The sequence below is a fragment of the Vipera berus genome (assembly GCF_964194415.1).
Source record: "Vipera berus genome assembly, chromosome: 9".
NCBI lineage: Eukaryota > Metazoa > Chordata > Lepidosauria > Squamata > Viperidae > Vipera > Vipera berus.
Window position 1 is genome coordinate 12563898 of NC_138212.1, and position 18073 is coordinate 12581970.

The 18073-nt window shown below is 43.6% G+C and overlaps 1 protein-coding gene across 5 annotated transcripts in view; it reads left to right on the forward strand.

The window, feature by feature from the left end:
- Positions 1-18073, forward strand: part of TCEA3 (transcription elongation factor A3) — a 52841-nt gene that overhangs the window by 25732 nt on the left and 9036 nt on the right. For 2 of the 5 annotated variants that reach the window (XR_014027309.1, XR_014027310.1), the window contains exons 13-16: positions 1697-1886; positions 4639-4771; positions 6389-6540; positions 7473-7576. Coding sequence is in view for 1 of the 5 variants with exons in the window: in XM_081334480.1 (XP_081190606.1) it covers positions 1697-1705 (9 nt within the window). In the remaining 4 variants the exon portion in view is untranslated. Of the gene's footprint in view, positions 1-1696; positions 1933-4638; positions 4772-6388; positions 6541-7472; positions 7577-10819; positions 10926-18073 lie in introns of those variants that run through there. The other 3 variants (XR_014027308.1, XR_014027311.1, XM_081334480.1) reach the window with 3 other exon arrangements.

Genomic DNA, 18073 nt, shown 5'->3' on the forward strand with positions numbered 1-18073 from the left:
GTGAGAATCGAACTGCCGAACTGTTGGCAGCGGAATTAGCCTGCAGTGCTGCATTCTAACCACTGTGCCACCACAGTGGACGTTGTTAAGTGAATCACTGCAGTTGTTAAGTTAGTAATGGGCTTGTTAAGTGAATCTGGCTTCCCCATTGATTGTGCTTGTCAGAAAGTCACAAAAGGGGATCACGTGACCCCGGGACATTGCAACCGTCATAAATATGAGTCAGTTTCCAAGTCACTGAATTTTGATGATGTGACCACTGGGATGCTGCCACAGTTGCTAAGTGTGAAAAATGGTCATAAGTCACTTTTTTCAGTGCTGTTGTAACTTCGAATGGTCACTAAGTGAACTGGTGTAAGTCGAGGATTACCTATGTTTTTATGGTTTTTTTAATGCTTTGAGCTGTCCACTGCCCACCAGCCGAGTGAGATGAGTAATCCCTAAATCTGATAGATAAAAAGTTTAAAAATTCAGTAATTCATCTCCAGACTCAGAGGTTCTGGAAGGGGGAGCAAGCGACCCAAATAGCACTGTGCCAATGCAACGCAACCTCTGTTCTTTTTGCGTCTGCATTGTACAAAGTGCGAAGTAAGGCCTTCCAGAAATTGCACCTTTTCCATGGCGTGTGCAGTGGCTGTGCGATCCCAGCAGAGCCTTGGTGGAGCAGTGGGCTAATGTCTCCTTAAGTAACACCAGCTGCCTGCAATTAGTGCAGGTTCGCATCCCACCAGGCTCAAGGTTGACTCAGCCTTCCATCCTTCCGAGGTAGGTAAAATGAGGACCCAGATTGTTGGGGGCAATTAAGCTGACTTTGTAATAATGCCGCTTGGGGGGGGGGCAAAAGCCCTAATAAGCAGGTATATACATAGAATGAAGGCCACTGCTAAGCTTGTAAGCCGCCCTGAGTCTTCGGAGAAGGGCGGGATATAAATGGAATTAAAATATATATATATATCTTGGCATTGGAAAGCACGCACACATCTCTTCTGAAGTGTCTTCTTGTGTTAGTGTGTAATCTCAGACAAACAGGCAGCCCTTTGAAGGAGGCACCAAGAGATGCATCATCACACAAGCCCACAATTCCACCCAAACATTCTCTGAGGTCTGTAGTGCTCTCTGAATTTGGTGGTTTTCTTGCAGATGTTTCATTACCAAACTAGGCAACAACGTCCGTTGTTACCTATTTAGGTAATGAAACATCTGCAAGAAAACCATAAACTGTACATAACTGTGTATCTATTAATAACAGTAAGAATTGTATTTGCTTAATGTGGAAAAATGTTTATTACTGGAAGAAGAGAGGAGATATTGGATGGTGTAATATTGGATTTAGTTTGAAGAAGCTTATTATGTACCACAGAATTATGAATAGACCCAATCAACACGTTGTCTGTTAAGCACTTGTTTGTAAAAATAGAAAATTAATAAAATATTTATATATAAAAAAGAAAACCCTAAAGCTCAGAGAGCACCAAGGGTCCCACAAGTTCAACCCTGAGCAACAAATATTCTCTTCTATTGGCACTATGTTTTCTTACGTGTGATGGTGCTACACCTTCCTTATTTCATCGGGAGCTTGGCTTATGCCCAATTTGTGTTAACTGCTGGTGCAGAATTTAGTAGTCTGGTGCAGAGTGGAAAAACAACTGGATTGCAATTTCCTGCATTATTAAAGAGAAAACATTTTGTTTTACAGTTCTGCTGATGCTCTTTGCACCCATATGCCAGTGACATGAGGATGTTTGCTACCTGTTGCAGCCAAAGATAAGAGAACCTTTGAACTGTTCACTGATGAAATAAAGCAAGGAAAGAACAACAGCCTGCAAGGTTGAAATGCTGACGTTTCAACCCCCTCTCATCAGATATCTCTTAAAAAAAACAACGCAGTAGGTTTGAATGAACTACTAAAATGGAATTCTGCCTTTTGTACTATTTCAGGTGATATATTTGGTCCCCTCACCGGGAGGGCTGTGTGTGTTCTGCAGTCACATTATGCAAAGGCAGACATTAACACTGAGCCCTAGAAGGCCACAGATTGTGGGTTGCTCCCTGCTTTTGTTTGAGGAAATGTAAATTTTCCATTCTTAAGCCTGCAAAGATTGGTTTGGCAGTGCCTGCGCGGGCAACGTCTAGCGAAGTCTCCAAAGCAGAGGAAGATTCTGATGTCATGAGAACATGGATTTGGAAGGCCTCATTTGGGGATCAACAGTTTATTTAAATCACAAAGTATAGTTTGTTCAGGCAGATTGAAAGTAACCTTTAAAGTCGGCATCTGTAACAGCAAGGGAAGAAGGAAGGATGGGATAGACGCAGTTCTGGCTGTAATTTGGAGTCAGATACCCTAAACCAGGGGTCCTCAACCTTGGCAACTTTTAAGACTTGTGGACTTCAACTCCCAGAATTCCTCAGCCAGCATTGCTGAGGAATTCTGGGAGTTGAAGTCCACAAGTCTTAAAGTTGCCAAGGTTGAGGACCCGTGCCTTGGACTTCTCCTATGTTACCAGAGATGGCCTCTCTTAGAAAGTTCATAGAGGTGTGACCTTTAATTGGCTGGAATGGTTGATCCCCTTGGCATTTCCACCCATTGTTTGGCCCAACAGTGACCCTGAAACCCCTGTTTTATTTATTTTGCTAGGTTTGGGGTGTATATTTTGGGCAAGAGAGACCTTTAAAGGAAAGACCATCAGCCCAGGTATTTTCTCTTCCCATTTGCTGACTATGCTCTCAGCTACCAAAATGTTTGGTTTCCTATCCTGTGGACTTTCACCGAGGCTAAATCAAAGCATTGACCTTTTTGTGTTGGCACTGTCACTCCAAACTCTCCCAAAGCTGCTTTCCTGGAATTCTTTATATGAGACGATAGGCACCGGCTGAATCTGCATGTAAAGCAAGGGATGACACGGCTGGTCCCCTTCCTGTTCCTCATCCCTGTAAAGGCAAAAGCAAATAACAAGAAGTTAGCCATGATAAATTCAGGGTCATCTAAGAACACTGCGAAGCTAGTTTTGAATAGGCAACTGTTCTTGCGATACCTCTTTTAGAAAAGGATGTCAGTCACTGGATATAAGGCAGTTATGAATCCTCCATCAATGGATCCGTGTGGATCTGTGGCTAGTTTCATCTACTTATCAGCCTTCTCCATCTTGGGCATTCAGTTGCTATGTTTTTTTTTTTTTTTGTTTTATTAAATTTTTATACCGCCCTTCTCCCGAAGGACTCAGGGCGGTGAACAGGGCATATCATAAAACTACAAAAATACAAAAGTTAAAAAAGAATTAAATTATTGCCCACAGTAAAAACAATAGAAAATATATATAAATATTAAAACCCTAAATAACTCCCCATCAGGCCAGGCCAGCTTGTTCAAATAAATGGGTCTTTAACCCGCGCCGGAAGGAGCGGAGATCCGGTGCCATCCGGAGCTCAACCGGCAGCTGATTCCACAAAGCCGGAGCGCCCACAGAGAAGGCCCTCCCCCTGGGGGCCACCAGCCGACATTCTCTGACTGGAGGCACCCTGAGGAGGTGGGCTTGCAGAGTACCCTAGTTAGCATGGGGATTCTGGATTCCTGTTTCTAGGGGTCAGTTAAATTGGGGTAAGATGGACATTTATTTTTATTTTTTGTAGGGAGGGAGCTAGGTCTGAGAAGCAGCCCTAGTAGATGTAATGGGGATGTAAAATCATTCAAAACGGCAGATACGTTCCCTGTTAAAAATTTGCCATTGCAATTATCAAGGATTTTCAGCAAACAGGTGAATCCTGCTTAGAGTGTTTGGGCTGTCCAAGTTTGCTCAAGCCCTGCCTCTACCTAGGAGAAACAGGACTAGTAACGAAATGTGTACAGCTGTTGCACGATGAGGAATGTCCTCTTTTGTTACTTTAATGTTTTATTTTTCTCTTATTTTCAAATGACTTTGTGCCATGTAGATAGAGCAAGTGCTAGACTTGTCCAAACCAAATGTTCAATGAAAAGAAGTAAACTGATGCTTACCTGTCATTGTGGCTCTATCCATTCTGGGACATGGGAATTCCTATGCCAGTTGCTCCAATCGGTACAGGGATCTACTTCAAAATACCAGGTGTTATGATATCTGTGGTTCTGAAGTCAGGGACTCCAACAGAACCCACAGAGTTAGAAGGCATGTTGGAGGTCTCCTACTCCAATCCCCTGCTCAAGCTGGAAGCCCTATAGTCCAGGGGTAGGCAACCTCGGCTCTTTTATGACTTGTGGACTTCAACTCCCAGAATTCTGGGAGTTGAAGTCCATGAGTCATAAAAGAGCCGAGGTTGCCAACCCCTGCCCTATACCAATGGTTCTCAACCTGTGGTGTGTGGACCCCTAGGAAGGGCGCAATGTTATTACAAAGGGTCCGCAAAGGCTTGAAGAAATGTTATGGTGTAAATTCTGAGTTAATTCTTGCTGGTCCATGGCCACAAAAGGTATTTAAAGGGGGTCCGTGGCAAAGGAAAGGTTGGGAACCACTGCCCTATACCACTTCAGACGAATGGTTTCCCAGTCTCTTTTTAACACCTTCCAGTGTTGAAGCACCCACAGCTTCTGGATGGAGGTCATTCCACTGTTTGTGATTAATCACTGATTAATGATTAACAACAAAATGGTTTGGTTCTATCTTCAAGGTATGCTGATGTGATATTACAGCTGAGAATTCCCTTTTAATTTGGAAGAAACCAGAGATAAAGCTAAGCTAGAGGGGCAGACGTGAAAAAAACCCACTGGATGTTGAGAACTAATTAAATGCTGCATGCAAATGTACGTAAGCAACTTTCTGGCTTAAGTTACACTGGAATCAGATCTGGACAGGAGTGCTTAACCATTTGTGTACCTCACTATTGCTCCACTCCAAACTTTTCAAGGCCCTTTAGAACAAAGGAAAGTGATTGGGTCCATGTAATATCAAACACCAGCTATTTGGCAGCTTTAGCTCCTAAGGTAGGGGTCTTCAAACTTGGCCACTTTAAGACTTGTGGACTTCAATTTCCAGAATTCTGGGAGTTGAAGTCCACAAGTCTTGAAGTAGCCAAGTTTGGAGACCCCTGTCCTAAGGTTTCAGGCAGAGGTATTTCTCAACCTTGAAATGCTGGAACCTTTTCCATAAAAAAACAGGGATTCTGCTGTTGAGCTGCAACAAACTGGGCAAGCAAATGAGTAATTGTAGGAGAAGAGCAGGCAGAGCTGGGGGAGGGGCAGAGATAACTTAGAGTCCTCACATTGCCACAAAGGGTCCAAGCCCTACCCTTGAATTCCATTCACCCTTATCTGGCACCAATCTAGTATTGAATTAGCTGACTAAATTAATGAGAGGCTCAAAGGATGAGGACCATATGTTGAGTTGCAGCTCAAAGATTTAATGCTCAGCCTATAGAGAGAAGTCAAGTCAGTTCTCTTGCAATAAATATCTATGGAGATTCTCACTCATCAGGTCATGATTATCCCAAAGGTGCTTTTTTCAAAAGGCAACTGGAATTTGAAAAACAAAGTCCAGTTGCCTTTTGGAAAAAAAAAAGTACTTCTGTGTTTCTCTTACAGCAATTTGTAGCAGGAAAGCAGCAAGCAGGGAGAGGCTGTTAGGCACAGCCATTTTGTGAATGGGTTTGTTTTGTTTTACAAGTTTTGTTGCATGCTTATCCTTGTAACAATTGGGCCTTGAGATAGTTACAAAATATTCTTCTAATTTCCAAAGTTCTGTCTCCTGAAAGCAACTAAGGAGCACATCACTGTTGCTTCAACTCAAAAAGTATGGGGTGAAGTTTTGGGAGGATGGGGAAAGTAAAATTTCCCTCCGTTGTAGGGAAAATTGAATTTTCAGTTAATTGTTTCTTTTATTCACTGGTTCTACATTCAAAACTGGAACAGACTGCAAAATTCACCTCTTGTAGAGTAGCATTTCCCCAACTCCCAGAATTGCCTTGGACTAACCCAGCCACTGTTGAGAATTCTGGGAGCTGAAAATCTTGAAGTCTGACAGGAGACAATGTTGGGAGAGCCAGCAATAAAAGTTACAGGCACTAAGAATTGTATTACCTATAACCCCTAGTTCTAATCCATATGAGAACCAATCCTAATCTAATCCAATCCTAGGTTCTAATCCTTTTGAGAACCCTTCACTATGTACACCTGCAGTGTTTTGACAATTTGGTGAAACCTAAAGGTTAGAATGAAAATTCCATGTCCATATTTCTCTTAATAGGCTAAATAAATGCAACCATCCTTGGGTCAATTTAATACCATTGATGAAGGACAAAATTTGTATTCCTCTCAGCTTGCTTATTCTGTTCCTCAAGGCCTCTTGTCTCCTAGTAGCTTGTCAAATGTGCCTCCATTGGTGTAATATGTGTCATAACTTAGCACCATCTGTCACTGCTCCAGCAATTATGCAAAGTCCCAACTCTCTGGAAAAGGCTGTAATGCTGGGAAAGATGGAAAGAAGGAAGGAAGGAAGAAGAGGACAACCAGCAGCAAAGTGGACAGATCTAGTTAAAATGATGATGGGGGCACCATTGGAAGAGCTGAAGGACCAGGTTAGGACCAGAACATCACAGAGAAAAACTGTGGAGCCACTAGCAATTGGAAACAACTTGATGGCATATAAGTTAATAAATCTGGGGTTGGTGTCTAAGAACATAACTCTGAGTTTGGTCCTTATCAAAGATGCAACTGCTGATAACAGCAGAAAGCTGTTGATGCTCTAACACACTGCAGCAACAATGTGATCTGTGAGTAGAGGCAAATGGGGAAGGTACAACTTGGATTTGGGTCTGTTTTTGAAAATGTTGGGCAACCAAGGGTACCTTCTCTTGAGTTTTCCCCCATTTCATTCTTTGCTTCCTGCAAATGAACTTTGACTTGGCTTTGTTGGTGCAAAATATTGGACATCAACTAGTATTGCTCTTACATTTACAAGCATATTACTCATACATTTTTCATGTCCTTTGGTCTGCCTGGTTAACACATGTTCCTTTTAACTAGAGTAATTAGGCTACTTTAATAATATTAGGGCAAATATAACTAATTGTCATCTCATGACTAGCTGGGGAATTCTGGGGGTTGAAGTCCACATATCTAAAGCTACCAAGATTGAGAAACACTGGGTAAGACTCATATCCTGCCTAGTTTATAAAACTGAAGGTGGTATACCCAATGCTCCTTCCATTTATGTCCCCACAATTTTGTAAGATGGGTTAGGTCAGGGGTAGGCAACCTTGGCTCTTTTGTGACTCGTGGACTTCAACTCCCAGGATTCCTGAGCCAACCATGCTGAGGGGAAAGGGAGAGGTTTCCAAGCTGAGCCGTGCTGGCTCAGGAATTCTGGGAGTTGTCCACGAGTCATAAAAGAGCCAAGGTTGCCTACCCCTGGGTTAGGTTGAGAGGGAGAGATTGGCCTAAAGTCACCCACCTGGGACTCACGTCAAAGGGAGGCTTAGAATTTATGCCTTCCCCATTTCTGGTTCAGCTTTACTGCTTCTCTACCTGGAAGAAACTTCATCAAGATGGAATATCCATGTGAGCTACCCGACATGAAGTCAAAGGAGGATTTCTCTGCAGACACCCTGAAAGGTAAGACTTGTGGTTGGAGAAACTTTTGGTAGAAGGAACAATCTGCTGATCTTGAGGAAACACGAACTCGTGCTCCACACTAAGCCATCATGAGCTGTGAGTGGTTTGACTTAGTGCAGGAGTCTACAAACTTGGCCCTTTGATGACTTGTGTACTTCAACTCCCAGAATTCCTGGCTGAGGAATTCTGGGAGTTGAAGTACACAAGTCATCAAAGGGCCAAGTTTGAAGTCCCCCTGACTTAAGTGTGTTGTGTGAACTCAGCCATTGACTTTGTAAGCCTTGATTTGTCTTTATATGGGTTTACCAGCAGACTAAGTTGGCAGGGGCATGTTGAGTTTGATTAAAGTTGGGATAGCCTCTTAGTGACTCCATGTGTTGCATGTTAAGTTGGTTTGGCAATGCGTACTGTAAGAACCTAGAAAACAAGTTAATTAAGTAGCCAGGCTAAGCATCTCCCTTGTTCCATACTAGCACTATTAAGATTTGTGCTTGAAAATAAGTCTGATCTTGGTCCTCTAGTAAGTGTGGTCTCTTTAGTCGTGCATTCAGGGATGGAATCTAGAGATGAGATACTTCAACTCCTACCTACAAAAACTGGTTGGGTCTGCAATGAATCCCAGTTTGATGGTAGGTCTTAGTTTCTTCCATTTCAACAGATCACAGAATCCATGCTTATGTGATGTTCTGTTCTCTAGGACAGGGGTTTTAGTTTGGAAATGACCAACTTCTGTTACTTTTGTCAAAGGAGTACTGTAGTTGTAGAGTACCATAGCCCAGTTGGGCTGAAGCCCTGAATCCTGTCCTTGCCCCGATTTTATTTTTACTTTTCACATTTTGGAACCACTTATCTCCCTTAGATTAACCAACACTGACCTATTACGGCGCCCTGCCCCCATGAATTTTAAATGGTAGGGTTCGATCTTGGAGAGCACATGCTATACTAACCAGGATCCTCTGCTAAAGTTTGCAAGCAGCGCTCCCATTTTGCACGAAGAATCCTAAGTCCCGCTCCGTTATGCAAGTGTTGCGCGAAGTGCCTGTATCCTTCCAGTTCGCGAAGCACTGCTTTTTCGCCCCATATCCCTCCCCCACCCCGCCCCGGCCAACAGTTTGGCTTTACCTTTACCTTACCCAGAGACCCCGACCTTTGGCCATTCCCTCCGTCATAAGGAACTCTCCCAGCTCTGGCCTCTAGAGGGCGATAGAGGGCCGCTGCACGTTGGCACGGCTGTCGATTTCGCCCAACGGAGCAGGAGAAAACTTGGCCGGGGGGGGGGGGGGGCGGATATCTGCCTAGCACCCGCTGACCCCCATAAAGTTCTCCGTTCATCTCGTAGCCGAGCATCGGAAGAGCTCTTTGCCCCCCTTCACTGCTTAATTTTGTAATTGCAATTCTGCTGTTTCCAGAGAATTCTCATATTGTAGAGAGGCAATGGTGTGTGTGTGTGTGTGTGTGTGTGTGTGTGTGTGTGTGTGTATGTAGAGAGGCAATGGTATCTCTCTCTCTCTCTCTCTCTCTCTCTCTCTCTCTCTCTATATATATATATATATATATATATATATATATATATATATATATATATATATATATATATATATATATATATATATCCTGATGATGACGGATGGGATTCCGTCGAAACGTCGCTCCTACACCTTTAGTTCTACGCGGGGAAAAACCCGAATAACCAAAGATCCACATACGAACACCCGCGAAAACCTCAGAAAACATTATATATATATATATATATATGCAAGTGCTATCGTTAATTTATTTATATATAAACTTAATAATGCAATTGCTCATCAAATTCGATTTTTTATTATGAGTCATTTTTGCTAAATTAACTTTAAAAAAAAATCCCACAATCGATCCAAATCAACACGGAGTTCTTACTCCAAGCACAAGCAACTGAGCTCAAACGATCATACTTCAAATCCATTAGGGAGGAAACCCAGCTCTGCGGGGAAGGTTGCAATGCCGGGAAAGGTGATGGGAAAAGATGAAGAGGGTGATCACCAGCAGAATGGATGGACTTAGTTACAGAGGTGGTGGGTTCATCACTGGAAGACTTGAAAGACCAAGTTAGGGGCAGATAATTGTGGAGAAAATCTATGGTCCCCGAGAATTGACACTGACTTGATGGCATAGCTTCATTAATAACAAACTAAATGCATTGGGTCATTGTGTTGTTGTTTTTTTCTACTGCAAGCATATCAGTCAGAAAAGAGCTGGAAGGGACCTTGGAGATCTTCTAGTCAAACCCTCTGCTCGGGCAGGAGACCCTATTATACAGATTGAGACAAGTGGCTGTGCAATCTCTTTTTTAAAAAACCTCCAGTGATGAAGCATCCACAGCTACTGAAGGCAAGCTGTTCCACGGGTTAATTGTTCTCACCGTCAGGAAGTTTCTCCTTAATTCCAGGTTGCTTCTTTCCTTGATTAGTTCCCATCCATTGCTTTGAAAAATAGTTGACCCCCTCTTCTTTGTGGCAGCCCCTCAAAAACTGGAATATTGCTATCATGTCAACCCTAGTCCTTCTTTTTCTCTAGAAAATTAGGGTGGCTGATTCTGGTAGCTATCCTGGCCTGTACTTTTACAACATGTTTACAAAAATCAACTCATTTTCTAGGATGACACCATACGTTAAGGGGCCACTTAATTGGATTTGCACAATATGCTACACTAAGGCACAAAGCAAGCTAGCCTCACCCTCATCCAGCTTTGCACACTGGACAATACAACCTTGAGAACTTTCTATCTGAGCTAGTTGAAAGGTATGAAGGCAGCCGGTAGACTTTATTCTCCCTTAGAATTCTTTATTCTCTCATTTCCTTTCATTTTAGGCTTGCAGCCTAATGAGATTCAGGCAGGGAATCAAACGAAGAAGCTGTGGTAAATCAGTTCACTTGTTCTCAAGGCAGGTCATAAAACCGTAAGCCTATCCGTAGTTTTTTATCAACATTACAAAGGGCTGGGCAGAAGCAGCTGCGGCTTTAAATACAGTGTTTACCCTGAAATATTTTGCATTTTATTCTACAGACGGTATAAAGCTGGTGATTCTAACTCGCACAAATGTAAGGAAGTTTGTTAGCTTTTTCAGGTGGCCTTCGCCACGAGGCCAAGCTGCCCGAGAGGTTAACAGGGCAGGAAAATAATTCCTGCCGTGTGTCAGCATCTCATTCCAAACTCAATCAGCCAGCCAGATGGAATGTTTGCCTCAGAGACCTGTCTTTTAGGTACCTCCTGATGTTCAAAATTAGGATGGCAAGAAAATGGCTCAGAACCAGGAGCTTGCTCTTCTCGTTGGAAAATACAGCTCTTTGGAATAACTTCTTAGTACAGGTAAGTCCTGGACTTACGGCCAGAAGTGAGCCCAGCATTTCTGTTGTTAAGCAAGACAGTTAAGCGAACGTTGCCCGATTTTATGACATCTCTTTGCCACAGTTCTTGAGTGAACGGCTGCAGTCAAGTTAGTAACGCGGTTGTGAAGTGAATCTGGCTTCCCCGCTGACTTGGTTGGTTCACAAAAGATGATCACATGACCCCGGGACACTGCAACTCTCATAAATAGGACTGTCCATTACCAGGCATCTGAATTTTGAACGTGTGACCAGAGAGAGATACGCTGCAAGGATCATTACTGTAAGGTGGAAAAAAAATAGTTCTGTCTTTTCTTTTCAGTGCTTTTGTAATTTTGCACGAACGTCAGCTAAACGAATGGTTTTTTAGTGGTTGAAAATTTCACTGCTGAGTTGACATTTTGTGGCTCTGATTTGACAGCCTGTCCCTAACTCCTTGGAGTCAGTCGTCCTGCTTCCCCTTGGTCTGCCTTCCCTCTAAAAAAGATCCAGATGATTTTTACCATAAACACTGTCAATGCAAAAGCCACTTTGGTCTGGTGGTTAAAGCATCAAATTGGGATACCCTAAGTTCGAATCTCGCCATAGGCACAAAGGCAGCTGGGTGACCTTGAGCCAGTCACACACACACAGCCCTAGGAAAGAGAAAGTGGCAAAGCACTTACAAAATCTTGCCAAGAAAATTACAGGGACACATCCAGGCAGCAGTTGACTTGTAGGTATATGCAGTGCTTTTTTTGTAAAAGAAAAAGGTGCCGGAACTCACACATGTCATACAACCCACCTTGCCTACCCTATGAGGTTCTATCCAAAAAAGGTGCTGGAACTCCGTTCTGAGCGTTCTATGAGGAAAAAAGCCCTGGGTATATGCACAGACCCACTGTGCAAGAATAATACATAGGATGCATGTGGCCACTCAGATGTTGCTAAACTACAATTCCCAGCAATCCCAGATGGACCACTGATGAGAGATGCTGGCAGCTGTACTTTATCCATCTTTGCTCTGACCTACTCCCCTGCCCCCCTTCATGGAGTACTGCCTTGTCGTGGCAAAGGGGCTTGCGTAATTCAATGAAGCTATGAGCTATGCCGTGCAGGGCCACCCAAGACGGACAGGTCATAGCAGAGAGTTCTGACAAAACGTGATCCACTGGAGAAGGAAATGGCAACCCACTCCAGTATCTTTGCCATGAAAACCCTATGGACAGTACCAAAAGGCAAAACGATATGACGCTGGAAGATGAGCCCCTCAGGTCAGAAGGCGTCCAATATGCTACTGGGGAAGAGCAGAGGGCTAGTACTAGTAGCGCCAGAAAGAATGAAGCGACTGGGCCAAAGCCGAAAGGACGCTCAGCTGTGGATGTGTCTGGTGGTGAAAGGAAAGTCCGATGCTGTAAAGATGTTTTCTCCATAGGAACCTGGAATGTAAGATCCATGAATCAAGGAAAGCTGGACGTGGTCAAACAAGAGATGACAAGACTGAACATCGACATTTTAGATATCAGCAAACTAAAATGGACAGGAATGGGTGAATTAATTCAGATGACTATCAGGTATACTACTGTGGGCAAGAATCCCTCAGAAGAAATGCCTTCTTAAATGAACAGTGCAAAGAAATAGAAGAAAACAATAGAATAGGGAGGACCAGAGATCTTTTCAAGAAAATTGGAGAGATGAAGGGAACGTTCAATGCAAAAATGGGCATGATAAAGGACCAAAATGGCAGGGACCTAACAGAGGCAGAAGAGATTAAGAAGAGGTGGCAAAATTACACAGAAGAACTATACAAGAATGAGCTTAACGTCCCTGATAATCACAATGAGGTGGTCACTAACCTCGAGCCAGACATCCTAGAATGTGAAGTGAAGTGGGCTTTAGAAAAGCTGAGCAACAACAAAGCTAGTGGAGGTGACAGTATTCCAGCTGAGCTATTCAAAATCTTAAAAGACGATGCAATGTATGGCAGTGAAAGTTGGACCATAAGAAAGGCTGAGCGCCAAAGAATTGAGGCCTTTGAGCTATGGTGCTGGAGAAGACTCCTGCGAGTCCCTTGGACTGCAAGGCGATCAAACCGGTCAGTCCTAGAGGAGATCAACCCTGACTGCTCTTTAGAAGGCCTGATCCTGAAGCTAAAACTCAAATACTTTGGCCACCTAATGAGAAGGAAGGACTCACTGGAGAAGAGCCTAATGCTGGGAAAGATCGAGGGCAATAGAAGAAGGGGACGACAGAGAATGAGGTGGCTGGATGGAGTCACTGAAGCAGTAGGCGTGAGCTTAAATGGACTCCAGAAGATGGTAGAGGACAGGAAGGCCTGGAGGAACGTTTTCCATAGGGTCGCGATGGGTCGGACACGACTTCACAGCTAACAACAACAACAACTCCCCTGCCAAAACATTTTCTTGAGTGTTGGTGAGGAGTGGCTTCCTGCAGCTCAGGTAGGCTAGGAAATCAGCTGAGCCCATCCAGAGATCATAACAATCATATGGAACAGCTTGATTCTTTTTATTCAGGTCTGGATTAAACTGAAGTGGTTGAGGTTTGTTTTTAACCTTCAAGAAATGAAAGTCTAGCGAGAATGAAACAGAATTTATTCGTGTAATAAACAGTTGGAAGCGATTGTTCTGATCACTTCATTCTTCTATTGCTGTACTGCAGCCCTACAGTTAGCAAGTGGCCCTAGTAATTTTCAGCTAATAACATCACTGAACTTTCTTGTCATTCTCCTGTACTTTTGGTTCTGTGCTTTGCAAATGTGATATAACCACCTAGTCCTTGAGATTATGACCACCACGGGGATCCAGATTTGCATTGCTAAGCAAGATGATTCTTAAGTGAGTCGGTCCTGATTTTATGACCATTTTGGCTCGGGCTTCAAGTGAAAAACTAGTTGTTAGTCACATGGTCATTAACTGAATCTGGCTTTTCCCATAGACTTTGCTTGTCAGAGGCCAGCTGGGAAGGTTGCAGATGGCACTCACATGATCCCAGGATGGGCAATTGTGATAAATATATGCCGGTTACCAAGCATCCGACTTTTGATCGTGCTATTACGTGATCCTGAGGATGCTGCAACAGTTTTAAGTGCAAAGACTGGCTTAAGGCACTTTTTTCAGTGGTGTGGTGATTTCGAATGGACACTAAACAAATGGCTGTAAGTCGAGGACTACCTGTAAGTGCAAATGAATATCAGAAATATTTAGATGAAGGCGAAAGCAAGCCACCCCAGTAAAAAATGGTGTATTTGGGGGGGGGGGAAAGGCCATCATAATGTCTCACCAGTTCAACTAACCCATGGAGCCTTGGTGGAGCAGTGGGCTAATGCCTCCTTAAGTAACACCAGCTGCCTGCAATTAGTGCAGGTTCGAGTCCCACCAGGCTCAAGGTTGACTCAGCCTTCCATCCTTCCGAGGTAGGTAAAATGAGGACCCAGATTGTTGGGGGCAATTAAGCTGACTTTGTAATAATGCCGCTGGGTGTGTGTGTGTGAAAGCCCTAATAAGCAGGCAGATACATAGAATGAAGGCTACTGCTAAGCTTGTAAGCTGCCCTGAGTCTTCGGAGAAGGGCGGGATATAAATGGGATTAAAATAAAAAATAAAAAAAATGAAGAAACTGCAGCAAATAATTCTCTACCTGTAAATCAGGTGACCTTGACTGTGAGGGAAATGTGGCCACCTGCTCTCCTGAATTGCTTTCTGATGATTTTAGCTTTTATGCACCTACAGAGAACCTGTGAATCAGTTGGCTTTTATCTCACCTTCGGATTTCTAAAAGGCTATCCTCCCTCTTGATCCTTCTGGCTGGCTGGAAAGGCAGAGTGGAAAGTAAATATACAGGTAGTCCTTGACTTTAGTTCATTTAGTTTTATTTTATTTTATTTTTATTTTAATTCCATTTCTATCCCACCCTTCTCCGAAGACTCAGGGCGGCTTACAAGCTTAGCAGTAGCCTTCATTCTATGTATATGCCTGCTTATTAGGGCTTTCACACACACACACACACCCCAAGCGGCATTATTACAAAGTCAGCTTAATTGCCCCCAACAATCTGGGTCCTCATTTTACCTACCTGGGAAGGATGGAAGGCTGAGTCAACCTTGAGCCTGGTGGGATGCGAACCTGCACTAATTGCAGGCAGCTGGTGTTACTTAAGGAGGCATCAACCCACTGCTCCACCAAGGCTCATTTAGTGACCGTTCAAAGTTACAATGGCAGGGGAAAAAGTGACTTATGACCATTTTTCACACGACTGTTGCAGCGTCCCCATGGTCACAGGATCAAAATTCAAATGCTTGGCAAGTGGTTCATATTTATGACGGCAGCAGTGTCCTGGGGTCATTTGATCAGTTTTTGCAACGTTCTGACCAGCAAAGTCAATGAGGAATCCAGATCCACTTAACAACCATGTTACTGACTTAATAAATGCAACGATTCACTTAACAGCTGGGGCAAGAAAGGGCGTAAAATGGGGCAAGCTCACTTAAAAGATGTTCCATTTAGCAACGTAAATGTTGAGCTCAGTTGTGATCAAAAGTTGAGGACTACCTGTAGTGCAGTTGTGTATAGTAAGCAAAACCAAACCGGATTAAAGCATTTTGATGTAAATGGAATAATGCACATCACAATTAAGGAGAAGGTGGTCCACATCGGTTGTGAAACGCACCAATCTAAACTCAGTTGACCACACATTTGGTTAGTTGGTTAGAATGGAGCGGGTTACTTGAAGGTGTGTTCTATAGGGGCTGCAGTACTTCGGAGAACCTCTAGGTGGCCAGTACTCTTTATTGCCCCCAATGGCCATTTACATTATTGCATCTTGTGTATGGTAAGTCTATCCCAGTGATGGCAAACCTTTTAGAAACTGAGTGTCCAAAAACCGCCCCCCCAGCCCACCCCCAGCCCACCTGCTCTGCCCCCACTCCCGCCCCGCCCAGCCACCTACCACCTCCACCACCTGCCACAGATCACCCAGGTGGCCCTGCAACACCATAGCAGCCATGCCCTCCACCCACACCCCACAGCATCTTGTACACATGACGGGGTGCAAAGGCGGAGCCTTCTCCCTGCTGCCTGGCTGCCATGTCCTTGGCTGCGCTGCTCTGCGTGGGCCGTGCCCAGGGATGACTCTCCTCCGGGGGGGGGGGGCTACTGGTGAGGAGGGGGCTGCGGGGGGAGGTGAGGTTGGGGCAACAGCACACATACCCACAAAGAGGGGTCTGAGTGCCCCCCTCTGGCATGCGTGCCATAGGTTCGCCACCAACCCACATTACAATTCTTTAGGATGGTCCTCTGGGTTTCTCTGCTTCTGCATGGAATATCTCCCTCTGGATTTCAGAAAAAGTGATTGCTGTGTTCTAGCAGCTAGACGAACTTCTCTCAAGAGGGCTTAAATAAAAATGCCTTTAATTAAAGTTGGAACTGCTCCAATGCCAGCTATCAATCTTGAAGGTAGTATTTCAGGATAGGATGTCAACATATGTCCCACTCAATGAACTGAAGGAGCATCTGCTGGAATCCTGGTGAACAATATCAGAGCCTTCTGCAGCTTGTGTGTCCCAATTTTGCAGTTTTATGTGACCATGAAGTTGAAAAATCTCCCGTCATAGGTCCCTCTTGGAAACCCATGAAAACATCTGGCCCCATTTAAGGGTTCAGCCTGTGCAACTTTTCATTGTTTCCACTGCTGAATTTGTATACATTCTGAGGTTTGGTTTATTATACCTAAGACAGTTATAAATTAACAAAATAAAAATAAGGGGAAAGAAAGTAACAATGCTTTTAGCCATTGGGAATTGGGAATCTAGCTAGATATTGCAGTGTCTGTCTTAAATTCCCAATAGCTTAGCTATTCCTTTCTTCCCACAGTTGCAACCATGTTTCAAGTTATAGAGCCATATTGATGCAGTGGTTAGAATTGGTGCAGTATTGTAGGCTAGCTCTGCTCACTGCCAAGAGTTTGATCCTGACCAGCTCTAGGTTGACTCAGCCTTCCATCTTTCCAAGATCAGTAAAATGAGAAGCCAAATCGGGGGCAATATGCTGACTTTATAAACCACTTACAGAGGACTGCAAAGCACTTTGACTGTCAGAACTTCATGAAATCCCCATTTTTGGTTGCTTGTAACTTCAGTCTTAAGTCAAGGACTAGCTGTAACATCTAGTTTGCTACCAACACAGAAAAATGGTACAGATGGGAACAGAAGGAGAGGGATGGTTTCATGTCACAAGGAGCTAATTGGACTTTTGCAAAATTCAGCATGTTGACTAAAAATAAAGTAGAAGCTTTCAAAAACATTTTGCATAATATAAGAAAATTAATATTTAACCACCCAGCAATTCCATAGATGAGAAAAGATGGCACAGAAAGGCATTTGTGGAAATGTAAATTAAGATGGATAAACTCTAGCACTTCTTATTTCAGCTGGGGAGGGGGACATTTGTGTGTGTGTGTGGGGGGGTTCATCTCTGCCTCATAGCAAGTCTGGGCAAAAAGCCTACTGATATTTTATTTTATTTAAAAAGAATGCATCTGAAATGAAAGTTTCATTAAATAGCACAAATTATATAAAATGATTAGGCACCTCCATCTTTTAGTGTTTAGTGATTGATAAATAAAACCACTTTTCTGTAAATGTGTGTGCCGGAAACTCTAATTAATGTAGTAATAGGCTGAAATTCTAAGGCAACCAAGTTCAACCTTGGCAATTTAAAGCCTTGTGGGCTTCAATTCATGGTTGGCTGTGGAATTCTAGGAGTTGAAGTCCACAGGTCTTAAACTGGCCAAGGTTGGACACCCCTATCCTAAGGCCTATAGACAAGCAGTATCTCTTTCTCAGATCGCAACTGTATAAGTTTCCTTCCAAAACTCCTTGCTGCCCTTTTTAATCAGCTGGTGCTACTTCCAAAATGGAGATGCCTCCTTTATGTCTCCTCTGGCAACTTCACTGCCCATGAGACACTTCTGTGCCTGCATTGGGCATGTATGGTGCATTTGATTAAACTGGACGAGGCTCTTCCAAAGAACAACATGGCTGCTTCACTAGTAGAAGCCACAGGCTTTATGAATGCTGCTTTGCTTTGAAGGACATACGTCTCTCTCTGCATCATCAGTTCCATGGGTATCATGGAA